The sequence below is a fragment of the Colias philodice genome, chromosome 27 (genome assembly GCF_061535455.1).
Source record: "Colias philodice isolate Cphi_HAF_F1 chromosome 27, ilColPhil1 Martin Lab GWU primary, whole genome shotgun sequence".
Classification (NCBI taxonomy): Eukaryota; Metazoa; Arthropoda; class Insecta; order Lepidoptera; family Pieridae; genus Colias; species Colias philodice.
The window spans coordinates 4761015-4788809 of record NC_143112.1 but is presented as its reverse complement, the minus strand read 5'-3'; the positions used below and the strand labels follow the sequence as shown (position 1 = coordinate 4788809).

Below are 27795 nucleotides of genomic sequence, written 5' to 3'. Positions count from 1 at the left end.
TGGAGCTAAGCTGGAGCTTGTAAAATATAAATAAACATTTTATAAAACTAATGGGCGTAACTTAGGGAAGCAGCTGAATGTAAATTGTATGTTTTACAATAGGAACTTATAATAGGTTATGCATTTAAATTTGAATGAGGTGGGAGTGTTTTAAACTACATTTGAAATAGTGTTAAACTTTTAAAAATGTATTGTAGGTATTCAGTTCTTTCGGCACGAAACAGAGAGATCAGAGCTTGTTGCATTTTAATGCTCTTCAGTAATTTGGTGCTACGTGTCCTACCTAAACATGCAAATGTGTCAAAAATATATTTCATTTACTCATAGATACCTACTACGATACGATATCATACAAATATGGTAGGTTGTGGGAATTTATTGCAATTTATAGGACAATATAGAATTCATAAATAAAAAATCAATTTTAAGGACCATGTAGACCTCATAAATTAAAATATTATTCGCTTATCTAATATGCTCTGAACTTACTTTCTTTTAAAATCTTCCTGAGGATGAACCTCATGAAAAATACGGACAAGCAGTGTTACAATCCAGGGAAACCATTACGTCACTGGCCACTGGTTACCATAAAAAAGAAAAATAATAAAACCTCCTTCGTCTCACCTGGCTGAGGCGTTGCCAAAAAGCGAAAATTAAAAAAATAAACTCAGCTAAACACCGCCCATTCGCCGTCCCTCTCGCACTGTCTCTCTCTTTCCTTACCCTCTGAAATCCGAACGCGCTTTTGTTATTTGACTCCGCGACGTCAATGGGAGAGGGTGTATAGATAAATTAGTTGTAGTGTTGTTAAAATTTGAAACTGAACACCGGTGACTGTGTGTGCAATAAGTTTTAAATATTAATTAGGTTTTAATTTAGGTGAGTTTCGTATACTTTTATTATTAGAGCTTTTAGATATTGGTTTTGCCTTTTGTTATATATTGTAGATAAATAGATAGGTAGTAAAGATGAGAGAACTTATAAAAAAATCACAAATGGCCTGCAAAAAAAATTATAAAGGTTTTCATATAATATTTTTTATAATACAGTTTATTATTCAAATACCTACAGTAGGTCTTTTAATAATTGCATCAATAGGTCATTTTAAAATTAAAATTAAAATTGCAACTATGTAATGCTATTATTTTGTACGGTTTAATAATTTATTAAATACCTTTTAAAATGTAAAACAATTGCTCTACCATGACTCTACTATTTCTTCATAATATTTTTAACTAGCTATGCCCCGTGGTTTTACCCGCGTTGCTCCGCTCATGTTGGTCTTAGCGTTAAGATAAATAGCCTATAGCCTTCCTCGGTAAATGGGCTATCTAACACCGAAAGAATTTTTCAAATCGGACCAGTAGTTCCCGAGATTAGCGCGTTCAAATTAACAAACAAAATTTGAACGCGCTAATCTCGGGAAATCAAAAACTTTATAATATTAGTATAGATTAAACCTGAATAATGAATGAATGAATAAGGTATATTTTAATAAAAATAAAAAATAATGTTGATACAAAATTTATATTAGGAGATTTTAAAAAACTTGTTTCTTCGGCAGTATGGAAAATTTTCCGGGCAAATCTTTAGGGATTAATTTTCACAAAAAAATATATCTTACCTATGTTTGATCTTAGAAAACTATTTTTATATCAATTTTTTTTATTTAAAAACCTAATAAGTATGTATTGTTAAAGTGAAATAACACAAAAAAATTATCTCTGATATCCATTATTGTAAAATGACTAACCAGGTTTTGATGGAATTGGATAAAATTTCACTTATTTCTTTGAATGGGGTTACAGAAAATTATGAAATAAATAATATCTATTTGTATCTTATCCTAGCATAACACGGGCTTTTGCACAAAACAGTACGAAGACGGAAGCATAATATTATAAACTTTTAGCTTTTGTATCCTAGTGAATATAATATAGAGCCGAACTCTATTTCTTATAAGTATTCATTTATATTAAAAACTAGGTATCCCAGTAGATGTTTTTCTGCCCTATTGCCTCTTTTTCATGTTTTCTCTCCATAAGAACCTTCCTTGTGCTGTGACAAACGAAAAAAATAGTAAGTATTTGCAGAATTTGTAGAGCCATTCTCGAGTTTAACGCAAAGCTCTACATTTGGCGATTAATTTTTATTTTATAGATCTGTTACATTATTACATACGCAGGAGACAGTTAAATAATCTATTTCAAAGAAACGAAAATCGAATATTCTTTCTTTATAAAGTAATTAAAAAATTGGTAGCTATTGTTGGCGTTCTAGTGGAAAATAAGTCTTATTGTTGTTTAATTTTTCTTGTATCTCGGTATTTAACTTATGATGTGTTATTAATTTAGAAAAAATGTTACCTAATAGGTTCTCATGCAGGTAATATAATAGCATAATCATTACCTATAATACTGATATCTAAATTCTTTTTTAGTAAATAACATATTAAAAGGTCTATTATATAAATATCTATATCTTATATATAAAATTCTCGTGTCACAATGTTAGTCTGCATACTCCTCCGAAACGGGTGGACCGATTCTCATGAAATTTTCTGTGCATATCGGGTAAGTCTGAGAATCGGCCAACATCTATTTTTAATATGTACCACGGGCGAAGCCGGGGCGGACCGCTAGTATCTATATATATATATATATATATATATATATATATATATATATATATATATATATATATATATATATATATATATAATATGTAATTGCAATAAAACTCTACTTTATTTAAATGCTTTCCCGCGCAGCTTCGCCCCCGTATTCAAAAGGAAAAACCGCATAGTTCCCAATCCCGTCGGATTTCCTTAATAGGCTAGATTTTATACCTATTATAATATGTAGTAGTAAATCTAACTAATCCCTATTAGTGCGCTTAGTTTTTTTGTATTTAGTGTTCTTTAATGGCAAGCGAAAATATAAAATAACTAGCGGTCCGCCCCGGTTTTGTCCAACAGTGAAAGAATTCCGATTTTCACAGTATTTACTCAGTTTTGCCGTTTGCACGTTCAAATAAACTCGGTAAAAGCATAATATGAATTTACGAGCTTAGCTTTCAGCCTGCGTTGTCAAAAACTAAAACCACCACTATTACCAAATTGAAAATGAAATCTGAAGTTATACATTTTCAGGTAATATTCAAACATTACTTCTTTATAATAAAACTAGCTTTCCGCTCGCGGCTTCGCTCGCGTTTTCAAAGAAAAAATGACATATGTAGTTTCCTTGGGATTTCCGGGATAAAACCTATCCTGTGTGTTAATCCAAGTTACCCTCTATATGTGTGCTAAATTTCATTGTAATCGGTTCAGTAGTATTTGCGTGAAAGAGTAACAAAGATACACACACACATCCATCCGCACAAACTTTCGCATTTATAATATTAGTAGGAAGTAGGATGATATAGCTATTATATAGCAATGTTCTGTTTCTAGAAATAAACCGCAAAAATTGTTTTAAAATAGTGTCCGGTGAAAACTCATAGGATGTTATGATAACAATGCGAATATTTTTACGCGAATGGTTGACATTTTAAATTTAAAATAATGATGTTACTATTGTGCTGATATAGTAGATACCTAGTTTAATTCATAATACGTTTTATTACACAACCTTCTCAATCAATAATATTTTTCAATAGATTTCTCATTTTTCACAAAGTTGAGTTGCAGTTGCTACATTAATTATGTTTTTTGTTGTTGTACATGTGTTTTTGAAAAAGGAGTTAAAGGATGATTGTTTGATTTGTGTTTGTTTACGTGATAATTAAATTGTATCCCATTTGCAGAAATAAGGAGTGATGAAATCTACAAACATGGATTGTTCCGATCGACTCAGTCCTTCGAGTGACATAACAAGCGAATCGGAAACGTCACTACCACCTTTTGCGTATGAAAACCAAAATGGAAACTTCTACCAAACAGAATTACAAGAAAAACAGTTCTTTTCCTGCAAACAGAAGTCACCTCAAAACGAAAGAACCAAAGAGGTTTATCTACAAGAGAGCAATAAAAATTTCGATTATCTGTCCCCGCCAAGAAGCAAAAAGTATTTGAATTTCGAACTCAAATTGCCGCCAATAAACGATAACTTTTTTCAAGTTGAAACAGAAGAAAGGATGCGTTCATACTTCAGTGATGCGCAAAATAAGTGCATTCAAAATGAGAATAATTTAACTGAAATTGAGATTGAAATAAATAATCAGAGTTTCGAACATGTTGCCAGTGTTAATAATGAAAGATTGCAGTCTTATTTTGAAAATGGCGCGAATAATATGCGTAGAATGAATTTTAATTCTGAACAAGTGCAGTGTATGTGTGAAGCTTTACAGCAAAAGGGAGATATTGAAAAGTTAGCAGCCTTTTTATGGAGTTTGCCAGAGAGTCAGCTGTTGTGTGGAAATGAAACTGTTTTACGGTATGTATTACATTATTATAGTTGGATCATTGATATAATTATACATAACCGATAGTTTTATTTTATAATGCATATTAATTTTTACATGATTAGACTATATCAACATACTTTTCTTTAAGTTCATACTTTTTAGATACTAAGTTAGGCATATTTTAATTAATGTTGAAAATATTTATTTTTTCTGACATACCTAATAGAATATTAACGTTATGCAGCATTGTATTATTTTTACCGGAGTTTTAAATCTCTCGCCGTAGCAGCTAGATATAATTGAAATCTATCGTATGTATCTTACTTTACATTTACAATAAACGAACATATAACTAGAGCTTGAAAATTGTCAAATTCTTTTCGTGTAAACAGGCGTAGAGCATTCGTTCGTGATCTTTTAGTGTAAACGAAAACTCGTATTCAGTGTTGTTCAGTATTAGAACATCGCATAGAATCTTTTTGAACGCACTAAGAACAACGAAAGAATGCTCTACGCCTGTTTACACTAAAAGAATTTGACATAGTGGGGTTAGAATAAGCATTGCTCGTTTGATCTAAATGCACTATTTCTAGGTTCACTAAATTAAAATATTGTGTTCAACTTGAAATATTTTTAATTTAGAGCTCGTGCCCTCGTCGCGTACCATAGAGGTGTTTATCAAGAACTGTACGCCATTTTGGAGACGCATACTTTCCCGCCAAAACATCACTCCACTCTACAGACTTTATGGTTCAAAGCACATTATAAAGAAGCGGAAAAAGTTCGAGGGCGGGCTTTGGGTAAGATTTTTTATAATTTTATGTTGTTTTTTTACCAGATATTATTTCTAATTTAACATTTCATCTTTTTCTTGTTTTAAAATTACGTTATCTTTGATTTGTTCTGATGAGCTCTTTAGGAAGGAACTCAGGATTTTCTTAGCAATCGATTTTAGCAGCATTTTAAATTGTACTGTATTCATTTGTGAACTCAATATATTTTTCTATCTAAACAAATAAGAATTTTTTCGTGAGATTGATATATTATTTTTTAACTTTTAATTAAACATATAAAATTGTCCTAGGTGCTGTGGACAAGTACAGGTTAAGAAAAAAATATCCCTTACCAAAAACAATATGGGATGGTGAAGAGACAGTTTACTGTTTTAAAGAGAAAAGTCGAAACGCACTAAAGGACTGTTATTATAGAAATAGGTAAGTTTTCAGAAATATACAGTATGTTTATGTTCGTACATAGATACTTATTTATGATGATTATTAGCATCGTAGAGCCTACTAGTTATTATTCTGTGGTAGAGCAAAGGAAATAATGGAGTCGTTGTTAATTAATGATTGATTTCTAATAATGTCGACGAGGAACTGATGGTAAATCATCCTCATTTTCTTCTCTACGAAGACGATCTGGTATGCAGGATAAGCTATCAGCAACATTCAAATAAAAATCAAGCAGAGCCAGTGATTCTTTTCTAGGTAACTTATTGGCTAAACAATCGTTTCGGTAAAGCCTCCAAGAGTTGACCAGCGCAAGATCCAAGAAGTGTATGAGAACTTTCAACGTTGTACCTTCCATAGCGGATTACCTGTCTTGCAGCCGGAGTATCAGAATCAATAACATGGAGTGCATTACGAAGGACAAGGAACCTGTCTCATGACATAAGACGAGATACCACCTCTAACTTAGTAGTAGCTCTCCAATACATCGGCAGTCGAGGAAAGGAAATGCAGCCCATGATGATATGTGCTACAAATAATTTAGCGATCTCTGCACTTGTACATTTGAGTTCACGGCCTGTAGTGCGTAGGAAATATACGTTTGTGCAACGCGATACCTCTTCTAGAAACTCAGTGTCAAAATAGTCGTTAAAATAATCAATTGGACGCCTTGCCGGCTTTATTTGCAGAGCAGGATAGTCGTGCGCTTTCTCTGCGAATGTAGTTTGCTTCCATACTCTCTTTCTCGTTGCCCTGGGTGCTGATGCTGAAACTCTTCCTCGAACAGCTTCCAGAACAACTTCTGATAAGCTGGATCTATCATGTCTAGCAGAAGTTGAATTGCCTTGGCGTGATCTTCTAGATACCCGAACAGTGTTTCTTGGTGTCGGCGGGATTTGTATCTCAATCAACGGAGAAAGTTGTGGCACTACTGGAGTAGATGACGTCGAAGGAGCCATAAAGGAACTCTCAGGGACAACTTCATCGACCTGCTCCCCTTCAAAGTGATTTTCATCATTAGTTTGCCTAAATAAGACATCTTGATCGAATAATTCCAGGTCGTCTTCGTCAAAATCTTCTAGCTCTGAATTATTTCCATCATTTAATAGGTCTGCTATCATGTCATCAGTAAGCTTAAGCCCTAAAATAAAAAATAAAACCATATTTAGGAAGCATAATACTCAAAAGCAACTTAAAAATGCACCACAACAAAACAAATTAATTGTACGTACTACGACCGGTATCACACGACCGTGAGTGTTTAAATTTCGAAGAAGATTCTAATAAAACTATCGATGTAAAGTACAAAAAACACTTGATATACTTTAAAGCAACTCATAAAGATACGATACACATAGAAAGTTATTTAAATATCTGTTTAAATTACGTAAATATTAGGTACTTACGCGAGCGGGAATCGTTGTCGAAGAACGCAGCCATCCTTCCTGCGGCCTCTGGGCTTCTAACAAGTTATGAATTGTGTCTACACTAATAAACCAGTTTTTCACGCGTTCTCAGATAGACTCACTAACGATCGGCACAGGTTGCGTTCGCAAAAGTTGATTTGATTTTGGTCCAGATTTTTTTAAAGTCAAGACTCACGATCTTATCAGACCGGTTGTAAAGGGTTAAATAAATATAATTTTATTCAAATACTCATTTGTTATAAATTGTATTGTAAAATTTCAAGGTAGCGACATGGCAATACCGTAACGCCATGGAAGAAGGCGACGATTTTGATAACTTTGAATCTTGTCAAAGAAGTTTCACTTCTGACACGTGTGCTCGGCACACACGTTATTTTTTATCATGATTCTTAACTATTTTTGTGTTATATACCTATTGATTTTTTTATATATTTTTTACACAGGTATCCTACGCCAGACGAAAAGCGCGCGCTTGCCCAAAAAACCGGGTTGACATTGACACAAGTGTCAAATTGGTTCAAAAACCGCCGACAAAGGGATAGAACTCCGCAACAACCGAATCGACCGTGAGTGGTAGCTTTATTTTTTTTGTGTCATAAAAAATCGCTTAGAAGAGGGAAAACTGAGTAAAACAGACATAGCAAACCTACCCTTCAGTGCGTGTCAAACATATCTATACTTAATATTATAAAGCTGAAGAGTTTGTTTGTTTGAACCCGCTAATCTCAGGAACTACTGGTCCGATTTGAAAAATTCTTTCGGTGTTAGATAGCCCATCTATTGAGGAAGGTTATAGATATAGGCTATATATCACCACGCCAACCAACAGGAGGGGAGCAATGCGGGTAAAACCGCGGGGCACAGCTAGTGCGTGATAAAAATAAAGTTGGACACTGTGAAATAATGTAGCTTTCTTCTGATTAAAGAATTTCAAAATCGGATAAGTAAAGTCTTTCCTCTCAATAATTCTTTAAATGCTAAAAAAGCTTGGGGAAAGCTTTTTTTGTACATTTGATGATATTTTTCCTAATGGTTAACGAATAAAAATTAAAAAATCGATTAAAGATTAAATTACTACCTACCCATTTATTGTTGATTTACTCTCACATGTTTCAGCACCATTATTATTATTTTATTATTATCGATTAAATTACTACCCATTTATTGTTGATTTGCTCTCACATGTTTCAGCACCATTTGCCGATATCCCCATGAAAAATTGACTTTGTTTAGTTTTTATACATTTCGTGGTATTTACCAAAAGGGCATTGCAGATGTGACGACCCTTTGTTGCATTGATTAATGTCCACTAATGACATGTCCAGTAATTATTGCCAGTGACAAAAAAAATAGGTTTTGCCATACGTTGTGTATTTTTTGCAGATAACACGTATACATAACAGTAGGAATAAGTGTTCGCTTTCTATGTCCATATGTATGCTTAAATCTTTAAAACTGCGCAATGGATTTTGATGAAGTTTTTTTAACGGATAGAGTGATTTTGAGTGAGTGAGTGAGTTTAAGTGTATAATTTATTAGACTTTAGATAAAGCGAAGCCGCGGGCGGAAATCTATAGTTTCTTTATAAAAATATTTTGATGGTGATTATAATTTATAGACTTTCCTTTTCGTTAAAAGCCGATATTTAGAAGGACAGGTGATGTATTTATTAATTTAGTAACTACAGTCTAAAAACATGACCCTCTTTCGCGCAGTCTGTTACATCTTAAAAAATATAAACACCAATCCCAAGAGCGATAAGCACAAAACCCAAATATTATATTTACGAGCTTCCAGTCAAAGGAAGCCATTGTTTTTATATTCAAGGTTGAAGTCGGTTCGTGTGACCAATTGACTGAAGCTTATATAAACGAAACTTGAAATAATTTTTAATCACTACATAGTATAAAACATATGTATAAAACAAAGTCGCTTTCTCTGTCCCTTTGTATGCTTAAATCTTTAAAACTACGTCACGGATTTTGATGTATTTTTTAATAGATAGAGTGATTTAAGAGGAAGGTACCTATATAATTTTTAGGTTTCAGACAAAACGGGCGAAGCCGCGGGCGGTAAGCTAGTAATATACAAAACAATTCGCTCGTTGGTTGGCACAGGATAAAATGAAATATAGCATATATCACTCAGAAATTCGACGAGCTTTCCCCTTTATAATATATACTAGCCGTGCCCCGCGGTTTTACCCGCATCCGCTCCTGTCGTTGGTCTTAGCGTGAAGATACATATATAATATCACCGCCAAAAGAATTTTTCAAATCGGACCGATAGTTCCTGAGATTAGCGCGTTCAAACAAACAATAATTAACAAACTCTTCAGCTTTATAATATTAGTATATGTAGATTAATAGAAAGGTAACTATATCTAGAAATATATTAAGTGTATTATTTGTATTTTAACAGTACTTATTATTTTCGTAGTGCTAACAGTTATAGTAAAACTTTTGTTTAGGATGTTTTAATTTTTTTATATAATTTACTGATAAATAAACCACTGCATCTCCTTATTCACCTAATATGTAAAATCCGTATGGTGCAAATCACATTAGTTCACAAAATATAAATCATATTCATTTGAAAGAAGTCAAAAGCACGACAAAATCGTAAAAGCTCAAAACGGCCATTTGCATTGTTTCAATCAAGCGTAGTAAGTAGTTTTTGTTAGGCTCAAACAATAGAGCGACATTAAAAACCTTATTTGCAAAAATAGATTTATGTTTGTATTAAAAACCTATTTGTATGTTATGCATTTTTAACTTAAAGGGTTAATATAAACACATTTAGAATAGGCAAATTAAATAGGCACTAATGTGTGTTATAATGTTTGTAAACAACACTTCAATATTATATATTATACTAGCTTTCCGCCCGCGGCTTCATCCGCTTTTTTCAAAGAAAAACCCAAAACTATACCTACGTAGTTCCCGTTCCTGTGGAATATCCGGGATAAAACCTATTAAGTATATTATGTGTTAATCCATGTTACCCACTATATGTGTGCTAAATTTCATTGTAATCGGTTCAGTACCTAGTATTTGCGTGAAAGAGTGAAACATACATTCTATCCTCACAAACTTTCGCATTTAGGTATAATATTTGGTAGTAAGATAAGGATAGGATAGGATAGGACTTGGACTTGTTAATTTTGAACTGACGACTGACGTCACAAAAAGTTCTATTCATATTAAAGTTTTCTATTGAAATTTTTATGCTATGTTAACTCGATTACTCCAAGACGATGGCCCGATTTCAAAAATTCTTTTTTGAGCCTTTATTTCAGTCTTTCTTTTGATGCAGAGAAACATTATAGGTATTATCTAATTTTATTTCAATATTATAAAAAAAAACTTAATCTAATACAAAAAGATAAAATTATTGGCTTTTAAACAAGTACATTTCTAGTAAGTATTTCAAAATAAAGACAAAAGTAATAAGTAATAACATTTATTTTTTTTTTTTCAGAGAAATCCTGGTTCCCGCGCAACATTCAAACGGTGGCTGGGCACAGTCATTCATACCCAACGCGTATTACCATAAACTTCAAGACGCAACTCATTATTTACATGGCAACACTCCATAGATGTGAAAAACTGAGAAAATGGCACAAAATCCGCTGTTTTTTTCTACGGAAAGTTTTAAAATAGCGGGTAATAATCTGAAGAAAATAGCGTGAAATAATCTGAAGTTCGTTGTTGTAATAACGGAATTAGAAAACTGTATACTACTACAAGACTACTACACTACACTAAATTAGTCACCTTCAATTATATATCTTATGAATTAAAGTATAAACTAGTTAAGACTGGTGAATTATAAGCTGGTGTAGTCTTCACATGAGTAATTTACTAAGATAGTAATCACAGTAAAAACAAATCCATTTTTACGAATTTCCGTTTCAAATTTGAATTCATTGGCAAATATTTTCAGCCACATTTTCAGCCGTTTGCGAATACGAATTACGACAACATCCATACTAATATTATAAATGCGAAAGTAACTCTGTCTGTCTGTCTGTTACTCAATCACGCCTAAACTACTGAACCAATTTGCATGAAATTTGATATGGAGATATTTTGATACCCGAGAAAGGACATAGGCCTCCTTTTATTGCGAAATATGTACCACGGGCGAAGCCGGGGCGGACCTCTAGTAGATAATAGATGGGTACCATAAAGTGGTGTTGCCATGTATTTGTGATAATATTTACTTTTTAATCCCCATTTTAATATGCTTACTAGCCAGTCTCACATTTTTCTGAACACGTACTGTTTATACTAATAATGACAATTAATATATAAATCTAATAGGTAATATGTATGTCAATAAGTGTAAAAAATATCTCAGCATGTCGTGAAACTGGTTTTATACTACTTATGTTATTATATCCAAAGATTAATGAAAATAAATAAAACAAAAGAATGATAAGAATAGCTAAATAAAAGGAGGATGTTGTAATATCTGTTTTATATTTTCAAGAAAATAGTTATTAGAGTTTAGTATTAGTTATTGCTTATTAGAAAGTGATAGAAAAATTATTATTTTTAAATGTAAATAAACCATAGTCTATTTAGTTATTTTAATTATGTAGTTTTTTTAGTGGATTTGAAAATATATTAACCGTGTCAGTATTCTACAGATTTTTAGATAACAGATTATTTCATTAAATATCAGCTAAGTATAGTTGTGAAAAATATGTTTGAATAATACTGAAAAACATAGAATATTTACAATTATTTTGTATAAATCTTTGTTTACATAATATACATGCTAAAAGAAGCCATACTTATTGTTCCTATTCCATTATTATTTTTAACTATTCTAAGAAATGTGCATACCTAGTAATAGTATTTTATTGTCTATAATATTCTACTTTATATTCACTTATCCATTGTAAATAAAGGTGCTGTTATGTTTCATTGTATTCTAGTCTACCAACGTATTAAAGTTTAATATAATGCAAATATTATTGTTTCATTACCAACTACACTTTCTTTTTTCCCTCCATCATCCTTTTATTTGCGATATTAATATTTCAATAGAACATTTTTTCTTACTTTTACTTTAGAGATTGTTTAATTTTTTTTCTAAAATAAATACCTACCACAGATAAATACAGTGTAATTTTTTATATGGTCACACAAGGCACATATTGTCAGTTGTCAGTAATGCCAACTGTCATCGAAATATGTCAACTGTCAAGTGTCTACAGTCAATTTCTAAATCACAAAAATTTGCGAATGTCGTCAATCTCAAAATTCATAAATTGTTTATAAATAAATCACAAAGACTTCTTTGTTCATGGACTGTACATACTATTGCATATAAGCTAAGCTTAAATATAGATAGTGAAGTTTCTTCTTGAGACAAATATTAACTATAGTATTGCAACATTCCTTGATACATCGTGAAAGTTGTATAACCATAATGAGTGATTCTAAATCTTATGTTAATTTCTCGTGCCAGCGATGTCTTCAGCCTCTGAAGCTCGATGAGTCTTTGAACAATCTTGGAGAACATACAATCGCCGATTTAACACTACAGATACGTCGTAACAATGAAGTGGACTTGGATTTGCAATCATCAAGCTTAGAGCACTATGTTCCACCCTTTCGTATGTTAGATTCAGGAAACGGAGCAAACGGGTTTATGGTGATCTCCGACGGGTGGGAAACTACATCTCTGGGGCATCAATTACATGTAAAAGCTACTTTATTCGATCTTTTGTCAAACAACTCTGATGTAGACCATCCCTTATGTGATGAATGTACAGATACCCTATTAGAACTTATGGATAATCAATTAAAAATAACGGAAGCGGAATGGAAAGATTATAACGATTATTTAAAAAAACTAGAGGATGATAAAGAGGATTTAAATTTGGAAGGTCTTGAAAAAGAATTAGAAGATTGGAAGCAAGAAGAAGATAGACTTTTGCAAGAATTATCTGCATTGCAAAAGGAGGAAAAAGCTATGAAAGATGAAATAGATGTTCAGGAAAAAGAGAAAGAGCGGTTAGAACAAGAGCAAGACATATATTGGAAGGAATACACTAGATATAGAAAGGATTTAATGACCACGGAAGATCAAATGAAATTCTATGAATGTCAATTATCATATACACAAGCGCAGCTGGAAAAACTAAAGAAAACAAATGTATTTAAAGCAACTTTTCACATATCGGATTCAGGACAATTTGGCATCATAAACAATTTTAGACTGGGTCGATTACCCACAGCTCCAGTAGATTGGTCAGAAATAAATGCCGCGTGGGGACAAACAGTACTACTACTATCATCATTGGCAAGGAAAATAAATTTCTGTTTTCAACGATACAGGCTCGTTCCATACGGAAATCATTCATACATAGAGGTTTTGGAGGATCAAAAAGTACTACCCTTATATGGGTCTGGGGGTTTCAGATTTCTCTGGGACACAAAGTTTGACGCAGCTATGGTCGCCTTCCTAGATTGTCTGCAACAGTTTAAAGAACAAGTCGAGAAGGGAAATACAGGGTTTTGCTTGCCGTATAGAATAGATAAGGGCAAAATTGAAGACACTGCGTCACCTCCGCATGCTTATTCTATCAAAATACAGTTTAATTCTGAAGAACATTGGACGAAAGCTCTGAAGTATATGTTAACGAATTTGAAATGGGCTTTGACATGGATTTCTTCGCAATTCAGTGAGGATAAAGTGGACGGGCAGTGATTTTAGTATAATCTGTGATAAATTAGCTATATTATGTTATCTGTATTCCAATAAAAAATTAGTTATCAGTCATTTTTTTATTGAAAATATTCTTTGGAAGATCTTATTAAATTATACATATTATATCCATTTTTATTATTGTTTTGTTTTATCTGTGCAGAATATTAAAATCTATTATAGTAAAAAAATAAATTTTAAATTTTTATTGGTTCACATTTTTCTTATTAATCTAAAGTCAATATCTTATATATAAAAATGAATCGCAAAATGTGTTGGTAAGCGCATAACTCGAGAACGGCTGAACCGATTTCGATAATTCTTTTTTTATTATATTCCTTGAAGTACGAGGATGGTTCTTATGTAGAGAAAACGTAAATATTATGAACCACGGGCGAAGCCGGGGCGGACCGCTAGTTTATAATAAAAATACCTATTACAGAACAAAAGATAATAATATGTTATTTTACGTCGTATCGTGTTTATGTGTGGGAGCCCTAAACATCGTAATACCACTACATTAGTCTGTGCCACTACCTACAACATCAGCTCTTGTGCATTGTTCGTAATATAAAATCAATTACATAGATGTCGCTTTTCTAAATTCTTCACTTCGTTAATTGATGGAAGCAGTGCCATTACTTTCGCTAAAATTAAATAAAAATATGTATGAAATTAGGTGGATTAAATTCCATTTCATTAAACTAAAATATGTATGTAATATACAAGTAGGTAACTATTATGAAATATCAAATAATAGAGATAAAGCGCACTAAAAAACCTCGAGTGAAGCTAATAATTTAAAGAGATATTAAGTATATTTTACGAAGATTCAGCGGTCAGCTCCGGTTTTGCTCGTGGTACGTGGACCCGGTTTTACGTTTTCTCTCCATAAGAACTATCTCTTACTTCAAGGATTATAATAAAAAAAAGACGGGTTGCACTGGGGGAGTGCCGGCAGAAGTGAAAACTTGATTATTAACGTTGAGCATGTTTGATATTTTGGAATGGTATCCGTCTTACGCTTTTTCGATCAGGTCACGTGTCCTGACGCGAGTTTAAGATTTTATACCCATTACAGAAAAAGTGCTCAACGCCGCTAAATAAGTTTTCACTTCAAAAAACCGCATCAAAATCCGTTGCGTAGTTTTAAAGATTTTAGCATACATAGGGAGATATAGGGACAGAGAGAGCGACTTTGTTTTATACTATGTAGTGATAATAATCGTGTCAGACGACCTTATTCGTTAAAAAGTTGTTAAAAAATTCTTGATAAATTTTTTTTGATAAAAATTATCTTCAAGAAAAAATACAAGACAACATAAACCTACCTACCTAATAATGTATTATGTAATAAAAAGCTTTCTTTACATTTTCCTTGAGTAACCTACATGTGCCTAATCCGAACAATGAATTCAATTTAGTGCCGGAAGCGGAGACATTTTGACGTTAATTTTGGCGGTTCACAGGCGAATATTTAATTTAGACGAAACAAAATTCTGCGTTCCGATTTTCATTATTTCTATCAGTCTTTCTTATTTCTATCTATATTTCTATCAGTCTTTTCCCTTGTCTTTTTAAGAGAAACATCAGCCTTTCGTGCTGCTGCCTGCTACTTTAGATAATATTGTTGGGATAATATATGGGTAGATGACAGGGCCGGACCGTGAACTCTTGGGGCCCTGGGCTGAAACTACCCAGGGGCCTTTTTTTTTGGAAATGTTCATATTCGTTTCATACTTACTTTCGCAATTTTATTTTAAATCGTTTCATTAGTTCAGGAGTCTATCGCGGACAAACAAGGTGACACGTATTTTTTGACGTGACAACGTCTTACACGAACACGAACACGAACACGAACACAATCAAATTCAAATTCAAATTCAAATTCAGTCAAATTCAAAATTTAATTAAAATTAAAATTAAAATTAAAATTAAAATTAAAATTAAAATTAAAATTAAAATTAAAATTAAAATTAAAATTAAAATTAAAATTAAAATTAAAATTAAAATTAAAATTAAAATTAAAATTAAAATTAAAATTAAAATTAAAATTAAAATTAAAATTAAAATTAAAATTAAAATTAAAATTAAAATTAAAATTAAAATTAAAATTAAAATTAAAATTAAAATTAAAATTAAAATTAAAATTAAAATTAAAATTAAAATAAAAATAAAAATAAAAATTAAAATTAAAATTAAAATTAAAATTAAAATTAAAATTAAAATTAAAATTAAAATTAAAATTAAAATTAAAATTAAAATTAAAATTAAAATTAAAATTAAAATTAAAATTAAAATTAAAATTAAAATTAAAATTAAAATTAAAATTAAAATTAAAATTAAAATTAAAATTAAAATTAAAATTAAAATTAAAATTAAAATTAAAATTAAAATTAAAATTAAAATTAAAATTAAAATTAAAATTAAAATTAAAATTAAAATTAAAATTAAAATTAAAATTAAAATTAAAATTAAAATTCAAATTCAAATTCGAACACGAACACGAACACGAACACGAACACGAACACGAACACGAACACGAACACGAACACGAACACGAACAACGAACAACGAACAACGAACAACGAACAACGAACAACGAACAACGAACAACGAACAACGAACAACGAACACCGAACAACGAACAACGAACAACGAGCAACGAGCAACGAGCAACGAGCAACGAGCAACGAGCAACGAGCAACGAGCAACGAGCAACGAGCAACGAGCAACGAGCAACGAGCAACGAGCAACGAGCAACGAGCAACGAGCAACGAGCAACGAGCAACGAGCAACGAGCAACGAGCAACGAGCAACGAGCAACGAGCAACGAGCAACGAGCAACGAGCAACGAGCAACGAGCAACGAGCAACGAGCAACGAGCAACGAGCAACGAGCAACGAGCAACGAGCAACGAGCAACGAGCAACGAGCAACGAGCAACGAGCAACGAGCAACGAGCAACGAGCAACGAGCAACGAGCAACGAGCAACGAGCAACGAGCAACGAGCAACGAGCAACGAGCAACGAGCAACGAGCAACGAGCAACGAGCAACGAGCAACGAGCAACGAGCAACGAGCAACGAGCAACGAACACGAACACGAACACGAACTCGAACAACGAACAACGAACAACGAACAACGAACAACGAGCAACGAGCAACGAGCAACGAGCAACGAGCAACGAGCAACGAGCAACGAGCAACGAGCAACGAGCAACGAGCAACGAACACGAACACGAACACGAACACGAACAACGAACAACGAACAACGAACAACGAGCAACGAGCAACGAGCAACGAGCAACGAGCAACGAGCAACGAGCAACGAGCAACGAGCAACGAGCAACGAGCAACGAGCAACGAGCAACGAGCAACGAGCAACGAGCAACGAGCAACGAGCAACGAGCAACGATCAACGAGCAACGAGCAACGAGCAACGAGCAACGAACAACGAACAACGAACAACGAACACGAACACGAACACGAACACGAACACGAACACGAACACGAACTCGAACAACGAACAACGAACAACGAACAACGAACAACGAACAACGAACAACGAACAACGAACAACGAACAACGAACAACGAACAACGAACAACGAACAACGAACAACGAACAACGAACAACGAACAACGAACAACGAACAACGAACAACGAACAACGAACAACGAACAACGAACAACGAACAACGAACAACGAACAACGAACAACGAACAACGAACAACGAACAACGAACAACGAACAACGAACAACGAACAACGAACAACGAACAACGAACATCGAATTCAAATTCAAATTCAAATTCGAACACGAACACGAACACGAACACGAACACGAACACGAACACGAACACGAACACGAAGACGAACACGAACACGAACACGAACACGAACACGAACACGAACACGAACACGAACACGAACACGAACACGAACTGTTATTATGGAGTCTAAGGTAATAAGGGGATGAATTTATGCTGTAGTATTAGTTTATAGATTTTTTTTTAAGTTATTAATTGTTGAAGTGAAAACTTCTTTACCGGCGTTGGGTATAAAATCTTAAACTCGTGTCCAATGATATTATATATAGAAACAAGAGATATCATTGCTCGCGTCAGGACACGTGACATCGAAAAAGCGTAAGACGGATGGATATCAAACATGCTCAATGTTAATAATCAAGTTTTCACTTCTGCCGGCACTCCCCCAGTGCAACCCGTCTTTTTTACTAACAAAATGAGTCCTGGTTACTTGAATAAATGAATGAATTATTATTATATGTATTATATAGATTGGGGTAAAGGAAAGTAATGTTTTTTTAGATGATTAAATATTTTATTGTGAAATAGTCTGGCTTTAGTTAGTACGTACGTTAATTTTAAACAATTAATTAATAATAAAAAGTAAATAGATACAGAAAATATGTATTTGTTTCTACAGATTTTTAGAAGTAGTATCTACTATTATATTATCCATTTATATAATTCTGTTTTATTACTCATCTTATTTCATCTCAATTAAACCAATAAGAATAATTTCTACCAAACTTGTAACTTTTAAGTAATTATTTTTAATAATTTTATATTATTTTTCAGCCAAAGACAACCCCACCTCCCCTCGACGTTATATACCAAGGATGCGCGGACACAAAACTATGTTTCGGTGTCCCCCAAAATTGCATTCAAACTGGCAACTGTAAAGCCATTCTAGCCATTTTCGTAGCTGGCGACACTTATACATTCGAAATTCAAGGCACAGATAATCCAAAATATGTCGCCGCTGGTTTAAGCGCAGATAATAAAATGGGCGATGACAGCGCTATGGAATGTGTCAGAAATGACAATGGACGAATTAATTTATTTACTTCCTGGACTTATCCTAAAGAGGAGCCATATGTAAAAAGATCAGATTCGCCTCAAGAAATTGTGCAATTGTTGGAATCTTCGACGATAGATGGGAAATTGTATTGTAAGTTTAGAAGAGATGTGGTGTCCGTAGTGAAGGGACAAACATTCGATCTAGCAAAGGATACGTATAATTTGATGGTGCTAGCTGGCAGTTCTATGAAAGGTACAGTAATATTACGTTAACTCCTGTATTTTGCTTCCGTTAATTATGTCGATAGGATATCTAATTTATTTTATAATGCAGATAAAACAACAAACTACAAACTTTGTGTTGCCATACTTGCGTGTCAGAAAACAATGCCATAGAATATATAGATAATAATAAAAAAGACCTTTAATTTAAAAATTTGTATTGTCTTGTTTTAAATTAATGCTGTAAAAGCGAGTTTCAATCAAACTGAACATTTATACATAAACAATTCACGAACACGAACACGAACACGAACACGAACACGAACACGAACACGAACACGAACACGAACACGAACACGAACACGAACACGAACACGAACACGAACAACGAACAACGAACAACGAACAACGAACAACGAACAACGAACAACGAACAACGAACAACGAACAACGAACAACGAACAACGAACAACGAACAACGAACAACGAACAACGAACAACGAACAACGAACAACGAACACCGAACACCGAACAACGAACAACGAACAACGAACAACGAACAACGAGCAACGAGCAACGAGCAACGAGCAACGAGCAACGAGCAACGAGCAACGAGCAACGAGCAACGAGCAACGAGCAACGAGCAACGAGCAACGAGCAACGAGCAACGAACAACGAACAACGAACAACGAACAACGAACAACGAACAACGAACAACGAACACCGAACACCGAACAACGAACAACGAACAACGAACAACGAACAACGAGCAACGAGCAACGAGCAACGAGCAACGAGCAACGAGCAACGAGCAACGAGCAACGAGCAACGAGCAACGAGCAACGAGCAACGAGCAACGAGCAACGCGCAACGAGCAACGAGCAACGAGCAACGAGCAACGAGCAACGAGCAACGAGCAACGAGCAACGAGCAACGAGCAACGAGCAACGAGCAACGAGCAACGCGCAACGAGCAACGAGCAACGAGCAACGAGCAACGAGCAACGAGCAACGAGCAACGAGCAACGAACAACGAACACGAACACGAACACGAACACGAACACGAACACGAACACGAACACGAACAACGAACAACGAACAACGAACAACGAACAACGAACAACGAACACGAACACGAACACGAACACGAACACGAACACGAACACGAACACGAACACGAACTCGAACAACGAACAACGAACAACGAACAACGAACAACGAACAACGAACAACGAACAACGAACAACGAACAACGAACAACGAACAACGAACAACGAACAACGAACAACGAACAACGAACAACGAACAACGAACAACGAACAACGAACAACGAACAACGAACAACGAACAACGAACAACGAACAACGAACAACGAACAACGAACACGAACACGAACACGAACACGAACACGAACACGAACACGAACACGAACACGAACTCGAACAACGAACAACGAACAACGAACAACGAACAACGAACATCAAATTCAAATTCAAATTCAAATTCAAATTCGAACACGAACACGAACACGAACACGAACACGAACACGAACACGAACACGAACACGAACACGAACACGAACACGAACACGAACACGAACACGAACACGAACACGAACACGAACACGAACAACGAACAACGAACAACGAACAACGAACACGAACAACGAACAACGAACAACGAACAACGAACAACGAACAACGAACAACGAACAACGAACAACGAACAACGAACAACGAACAACGAACAACGAACAACGAACAACGAACAACGAACAACGAACAACGAACAACGAACAACGAACAACGAACAACGAACAACGAACAACGAACAACGAACAACGAACAACGAACAACGAACAACGAACAACGAACAACGAACAACGAACAACGAACAACGAACAACGAACAACGAACATATTATATCCATTTTTATTATTGTTTTGTTTTATCTGTGCAGAATATTAAAATCTATTATAGTAAAAAAATAAATTTTAAATTTTTATTGGTTCACATTTTGCACGCCTCATAAGCGAAGCGTTGAGGTGGGTACTACTGTCACTTCGCGCAAAACATCTGATTTTTCAAACTTAAAATGTCTTTATGTATCATACATTGCACTTGTAAGATAATACATACACACACATATTAAGAAAAAACACTATTTTTAACATTCATGATATTTTTGATGTCATTTTTGTTATTTAAACTAGTTAAAAAACAATTTAAAAAAGTTCTGTCTTGGACGTCCGTGTGTCTGTATGTGCGGAGGATTTTCTTGTTAACACGATAGCGACCGAAATACTTTACTAATCGAGTCTTTTTTTTTCTCTTACGCTTGAGTATGCTCAGGAATAGAACCCTTTCATTTTTCAGGGTCTGATTCGATGTGGTTTAATTGTTATTAAATAAACAAAAATTTATAATAATAAATAATTATTTAAAAAAAATTATGAGGCGTGCACTTTTGGATTTTCCAAATTATTTCTTATTAATCTAAAGTCTTAAGCAGTTACAATATTTACAATAAAAATACCTATTACAGAACAAAAGATAATAATATGTTATTTTAGTATCTGAACGAATTTATTAAAGCGCCTAAACATCGTAATACCACTACCTAGTACCTACAACATCAGCTCTTGTGCATTGTTCGTAATATAAAATCAATTACATAGATGTCGCTTTTCTAAATTCTTCACTTCGTTAATTGATGGAAGCAGTGCCATTACTTTCGCTAAAATTAAATAAAAATATGTATGTAATATATACATTATACAAGTAGGTAACACTATTATGAAATATCAAATAATAGTGATAAAGCGCACTAAAAAACCTCGAGTGGAGCTAATAATTTAAAGAGATATTATATTTTACGAAGATTCAGCGGTCAGCTCCGGTTTTGCTCGTGGTACGTGGACCCGGTTTTACGTTTTCTCTCCATAAGAACTATCCTCTTACTTCAAGGATTATAATAAAAAAAAAGACGGGTTGCACTGGGGGAGTGCCGGCAGAAGTGAAAACTTGATTATTAACGTTGAGCATGTTTGATATTTTGGAATGGTATCCGTCTTACGCTTTTTCGATCAGGTCACGTGTCCTGACGCGAGTTTAAGATTTTATACCCATTACGTCTAGTCTAGTGTATTCCTTCAAAAAACCGCATCAAAATCCGTTGCGTAGTTTTAAAGATTTTAGCATACATAGGGAGATATAGGGACAGAGAGAGCGACTTTGTTTTATACTATGTAGTGATAATAATCGTGTCAGACGACCTTATTCGTTAAAAAGTTGTTAAAAAATTCTTGATAAATTTTTTTGGATAAAAATTATCTTCAAGAAAAAATACAAGACAACATAAACCTACCTACCTAATAATGTAATAAAAAGCTTTCTTTACATTTTCCTTGAGTAACCAACATGTGCCTAATCCGAACAATGAATTCAATTTAGTGCCGGAAGCGGAGACATTTTGACGTTAATTTTGGCGGTTCACAGGCGAATATTTAATTTAGACGAAACAAAATTCTGCGTTCCGATTTTCATTATTTCTATCAGTCTTTCTTATTTCTATCTATATTTCTATCAGTCTTTTCCCTTGTCTTTTTAAGAGAAACATCAGCCTTTCGTGCTGCTGCCTGCTACTTTAGATAATATTGTTGGGATAATATATGGGTAGATGACAGGGCCGGACCGTGAACTCTTGGGGCCCTGGGCTGAAACTACCCAGGGGCCTTTTTTTTTGGAAATGTTCATATTCGTTTCATACTTACTTTCGCAATTTTATTTTAAATCGTTTCATTAGTTCAGGAGTCTATCGCGGACAAACAAGGTGACACGTATTTTTTGACGTGACAACGTCTTACACGAACACGAACACGAACACGAACACAATCAAATTCAAATTCAAATTCAAATTTCAGTCAAATTCAAAATTAAAATTAAAATTAAAATTAAAATTAAAATTAAAATTAAAATTAAAATTAAAATTAAAATTAAAATTAAAATTAAAATTAAAATTAAAATTAAAATTAAAATTAAAATTAAAATTAAAATTAAAATTAAAATTAAAATTAAAATTAAAATTAAAATTAAAATTAAAATTAAAATTAAAATTAGAATTAGAATTAGAATTAGAATTAGAATTAAAATTAAAATTAAAATTAAAATTAAAATTAAAATTAAAATTAAAATTAAAATTAAAATTAAAATTAAAATTAAAATTAAAATTAAAATTAAAATTAAAATTAAAATTAAAATTAAAATTAAAATTAAAATTAAAATTAAAATTAAAATTAAAATTAAAATTAAAATTAAAATTAAAATTAAAATTAAAATTCAAATTCAAATTCAAACTCGAACACGAACACGAACACGAACACGAACACGAACACGAACACGAACACGAACACGAACACGAACACGAACACGAACACGAACACGAACACGAACAACGAACAACGAACAACGAACAACGAACAACGAACAACGAACAACGAACAACGAACACCGAACAACGAACAACGAGCAACGAGCAACGAGCAACGAGCAACGAGCAACGAGCAACGAGCAACGAGCAACGAGCAACGAGCAACGAGCAACGAGCAACGAGCAACGAGCAACGAGCAACGAGCAACGAACAACGAACAACGAACAACGAACAACGAACACGAACACGAACACGAACACGAACACGAACACGAACTCGAACACGAACTCGAACAACGAACAACGAACAACGAACAACGAACAACGAACAACGAACAACGAACAACGAACAACGAACAACGAACAACGAGCAACGAGCAACGAGCAACGAACAACGAACAACGAACAACGAACAACGAACAACGAACAACGAACAACGAGCAACGAGCAACGAGCAACGAGCAACGAGCAACGAGCAACGAGCAACGAGCAACGAGCAACGAGCAACGAGCAACGAGCAACGAGCAACGAGCAACGAGCAACGAGCAACGAGCAACGAGCAACGAGCAACGAGCAACGAGCAACGAGCAACGAGCAACGAGCAACGAGCAACGAGCAACGAGCAACGAGCAACGAGCAACGAGCAACGAGCAACGAGCAACGAGCAACGAGCAACGAGCAACGAGCAACGAACAACGAACAACGAACAACGAACAACGAACACGAACACGAACACGAACACGAACACGAACACGAACTCGAACAACGAACAACGAACAACGAACAACGAACAACGAACAACGAACAACGAACAACGAACAACGAACAACGAACAACGAACAACGAACAACGAACAACGAACAACGAACAACGAACAACGAACAACGAACAACGAACAACGAACAACGAACAACGAACAACGAACAACGAACAACGAACAACGAACAACGAACAACGAACAACGAACAACGAACAACGAACAACGAACAACGAACAACGAACAACGAACAACGAACAACGAACAACGAACAACGAACAACGAACAACGAACAACGAACAACGAACAACGAACAACGAACAACGAACAACGAACAACGAACAACGAACAACGAACAACGAACAACGAACAACGAACAACGAACAACGAACAACGAACAACGAACAACGAACAACGAACAACGAACAACGAACAACGAACAACGAACAACGAACAACGAACAACGAACAACGAACAACGAACAACGAACATCGAATTCAAATTCAAATTCAAATTCAAATTCGAACACGAACACGAACACGAACACGAACACGAACACGAACACGAACACGAAGACGAACACGAACACGAACACGAACACGAACACGAACACGAACACGAACACGAACACGAACACGAACACGAACACGAACTGTTATTATGGAGTCTAAGGTAATAAGGGGATGAATTTATGCTGTAGTATTAGTTTATAGATTTTTTTTTAAGTTATTAATTGTTGAAGTGAAAACTTCTTTACCGGCGTTGGGTATAAAATCTTAAACTCGTGTCCAATGATATTATATATAGAAACAAGAGATATCATTGCTCGCGTCAGGACACGTGACATCGAAAAAGCGTAAGACGGATGGATATCAAACATGCTCAATGTTAATAATCAAGTTTTCACTTCTGCCGGCACTCCCCCAGTGCAACCCGTCTTTTTTACTAACAAAATGAGTCCTGGTTACTTGAATAAATGAATGAATTATTATTATATGTATTATATAGATTGGGGTAAAGGAAAGTAATGTTTTTTTAGATGATTAAATATTTTATTGTGAAATAGTCTGGCTTTAGTTAGTACGTACGTTAATTTTAAACAATTAATTAATAATAAAAAGTAAATAGATACAGAAAATATGTATTTGTTTCTACAGATTTTTAGAAGTAGTATCTACTATTATATTATCCATTTATATAATTCTGTTTTATTACTCATCTTATTTCATCTCAATTAAACCAATAAGAATAATTTCTACCAAACTTGTAACTTTTAAGTAATTATTTTTAATAATTTTATATTATTTTTCAGCCAAAGACAACCCCACCTCCCCTCGACGTTATATACCAAGGATGCGCGGACACAAAACTATGTTTCGGTGTCCCCCAAAATTGCATTCAAACTGGCAACTGTAAAGCCATTCTAGCCATTTTCGTAGCTGGCGACACTTATACATTCGAAATTCAAGGCACAGATAATCCAAAATATGTCGCCGCTGGTTTAAGCGCAGATAATAAAATGGGCGATGACAGCGCTATGGAATGTGTCAGAAATGACAATGGACGAATTAATTTATTTACTTCCTGGACTTATCCTAAAGAGGAGCCATATGTAAAAAGATCAGATTCGCCTCAAGAAATTGTGCAATTGTTGGAATCTTCGACGATAGATGGGAAATTGTATTGTAAGTTTAGAAGAGATGTGGTGTCCGTAGTGAAGGGACAAACATTCGATCTAGCAAAGGATACGTATAATTTGATGGTGCTAGCTGGCAGTTCTATGAAAGGTACAGTAATATTACGTTAACTCCTGTATTTTGCTTCCGTTAATTATGTCGATAGGATATCTAATTTATTTTATAATGCAGATAAAACAACAAACTACAAACTTTGTGTTGCCATACTTGCGTGTCAGAAAACAATGCCATAGAATATATAGATAATAATAAAAAAGACCTTTAATTTAAAAATTTGTATTGTCTTGTTTTAAATTAATGCTGTAAAAGCGAGTTTCAATCAAACTGAACATTTATACATAAACAATTCACGAACACGAACACGAACACGAACACGAACACGAACACGAACACGAACACGAACACGAACACGAACACGAACACGAACACGAACACGAACAACGAACAACGAACAACGAACAACGAACAACGAACAACGAACAACGAACAACGAACAACGAACAACGAACAACGAACAACGAACAACGAACAACGAACAACGAACAACGAACAACGAACACCGAACATCGAACAACGAACAACGAACAACGAACAACGAACAACGAACAACGAGCAACGAGCAACGAGCAACGAGCAACGAGCAACGAGCAACGAGCAACGAGCAACGAGCAACGAGCAACGAGCAACGAGCAACGAGCAACGAGCAACGAGCAACGAGCAACGAGCAACGCGCAACGAGCAACGAGCAACGAGCAACGAGCAACGAGCAACGAGCAACGAGCAACGAGCAACGAGCAACGAGCAACGAGCAACGAGCAACGAGCAACGAGCAACGCGCAACGAGCAACGAGCAACGAGCAACGAGCAACGAGCAACGAGCAACGAGCAACGAGCAACGAGCAACGAGCAACGAACAACGAACAACGAACACGAACACGAACACGAACACGAACACGAACACGAACACGAACACGAACAACGAACAACGAACAACGAACAACGAACAACGAACAACGAACAACGAACAACGAACAACGAACAACGAACAACGAACAACGAACAACGAACAACGAACAACGAACAACGAACAACGAACAACGAACAACGAACAACGAACAACGAACAACGAACAACGAACAACGAACAACGAACAACGAACAACGAACAACGAACAACGAACAACGAACAACGAACAACGAACAACGAACAACGAACAACGAACAACGAACAACGAACAACGAACAACGAACATATTATATCCATTTTTATTATTGTTTTGTTTTATCTGTGCAGAATATTAAAATCTATTATAGTAAAAAAATAAATTTTAAATTTTTATTGGTTCACATTTTGCACGCCTCATAAGCGAAGCGTTGAGGTGGGTACTACTGTCACTTCGCGCAAAACATCTGATTTTTCAAACTTAAAATGTCTTTATGTATCATACATTGCACTTGTAAGATAATACATACACACACATATTAAGAAAAAACACTATTTTTAACATTCATGATATTTTTGATGTCATTTTTGTTATTTAAACTAGTTAAAAAACAATTTAAAAAAGTTCTGTCTTGGACGTCCGTGTGTCTGTATGTGCGGAAGATTTTCTTGTTAACACGATAGCGACCGAAATACTTTACTAATCGAGTCTTTTTTTTTCTCTTACGCTTGAGTATGCTCAGGAATAGAACCCTTTCATTTTTCAGGGTCTGATTCGATGTGGTTTAATTGTTATTAAATAAACAAAAATTTATAATAATAAATAATTATTTAAAAAAAATTATGAGGCGTGCACTTTTGGATTTTCCAAATTATTTCTTATTAATCTAAAGTCTTAAGCAGTTACAATATTTATAATAAAAATACCTATTACAGAACAAAAGATAATAATATGTTATTTTAGTATCTGAACGAATTTATTAAAGCGCCTAAACATCGTAATACCACTACCTAGTACCTACAACATCAGCTCTTGTGCATTGTTCGTAATATAAAATCAATTACATAGATGTCGCTTTTCTAAATTCTTCACTTCGTTAATTGATGGAAGCAGTGCCATTACTTTCGCTAAAATT

The 27795-nt window shown here is 34.4% G+C and overlaps 3 protein-coding genes and 2 pseudogenes across 6 annotated transcripts; 4 read left to right on the top strand and 1 right to left on the bottom strand.

The window, feature by feature from the left end:
- Positions 1 to 759: 759 nt before the first annotated feature.
- LOC149476614 (homeobox protein SIX6-like) lies at positions 760 to 11994 on the top strand. Of its 2 annotated transcripts, none has more exons than XM_089711924.1 (6): positions 760 to 879; positions 3808 to 4436; positions 5050 to 5207; positions 5492 to 5621; positions 7510 to 7632; positions 10547 to 11994. In XM_089711924.1, the coding sequence occupies exons 2-6, from the start codon at positions 3820 to 3822 to the stop codon at positions 10662 to 10664; spliced, it is 1146 nt and encodes a 381-aa protein (XP_089568050.1). In that variant the 5' UTR covers positions 760 to 879; positions 3808 to 3819; the 3' UTR covers positions 10665 to 11994. The 2 variants fall into 2 exon arrangements, with proteins under 2 accessions (XP_089568050.1, XP_089568051.1); XM_089711925.1 differs by having other exon boundaries at positions 7510 to 7639; positions 10547 to 10601.
- On the bottom strand, positions 6074 to 7257 carry LOC149476615 (uncharacterized). Its single transcript, XM_089711648.1, has 2 exons — positions 7046 to 7257; positions 6074 to 6780 (listed from the first exon to the last, which is right to left on the bottom strand). The coding sequence occupies exons 1-2, from the start codon at positions 7077 to 7079 to the stop codon at positions 6074 to 6076; spliced, it is 741 nt and encodes a 246-aa protein (XP_089567774.1). The 5' UTR covers positions 7080 to 7257.
- Positions 11995 to 12280: 286 nt separating the features above from the next.
- Positions 12281 to 13860, top strand: Atg6 (Beclin-1-like Atg6). The gene has a single exon (XM_089711718.1). It carries the CDS (start codon positions 12509 to 12511, stop codon positions 13790 to 13792), a length of 1284 nt encoding a protein of 427 aa, XP_089567844.1. The 5' UTR covers positions 12281 to 12508; the 3' UTR covers positions 13793 to 13860.
- A 3866-nt stretch (positions 13861 to 17726) lies between these two features.
- On the top strand, positions 17727 to 18888 carry LOC149476612 (ferric reductase 1 pseudogene; annotated as a pseudogene). The gene is made up of 2 exons (XR_016317792.1): positions 17727 to 17753; positions 18394 to 18888. The product of XR_016317792.1 is annotated as a ferric reductase 1 pseudogene (transcript).
- Positions 18889 to 24665: 5777 nt separating this feature from the next.
- LOC149476611 (ferric reductase 1 pseudogene) lies at positions 24666 to 25827 on the top strand (annotated as a pseudogene). The gene is made up of 2 exons (XR_016317791.1): positions 24666 to 24692; positions 25333 to 25827. The product of XR_016317791.1 is annotated as a ferric reductase 1 pseudogene (transcript).
- The last annotated feature ends 1968 nt before the right edge of the window (positions 25828 to 27795 follow it).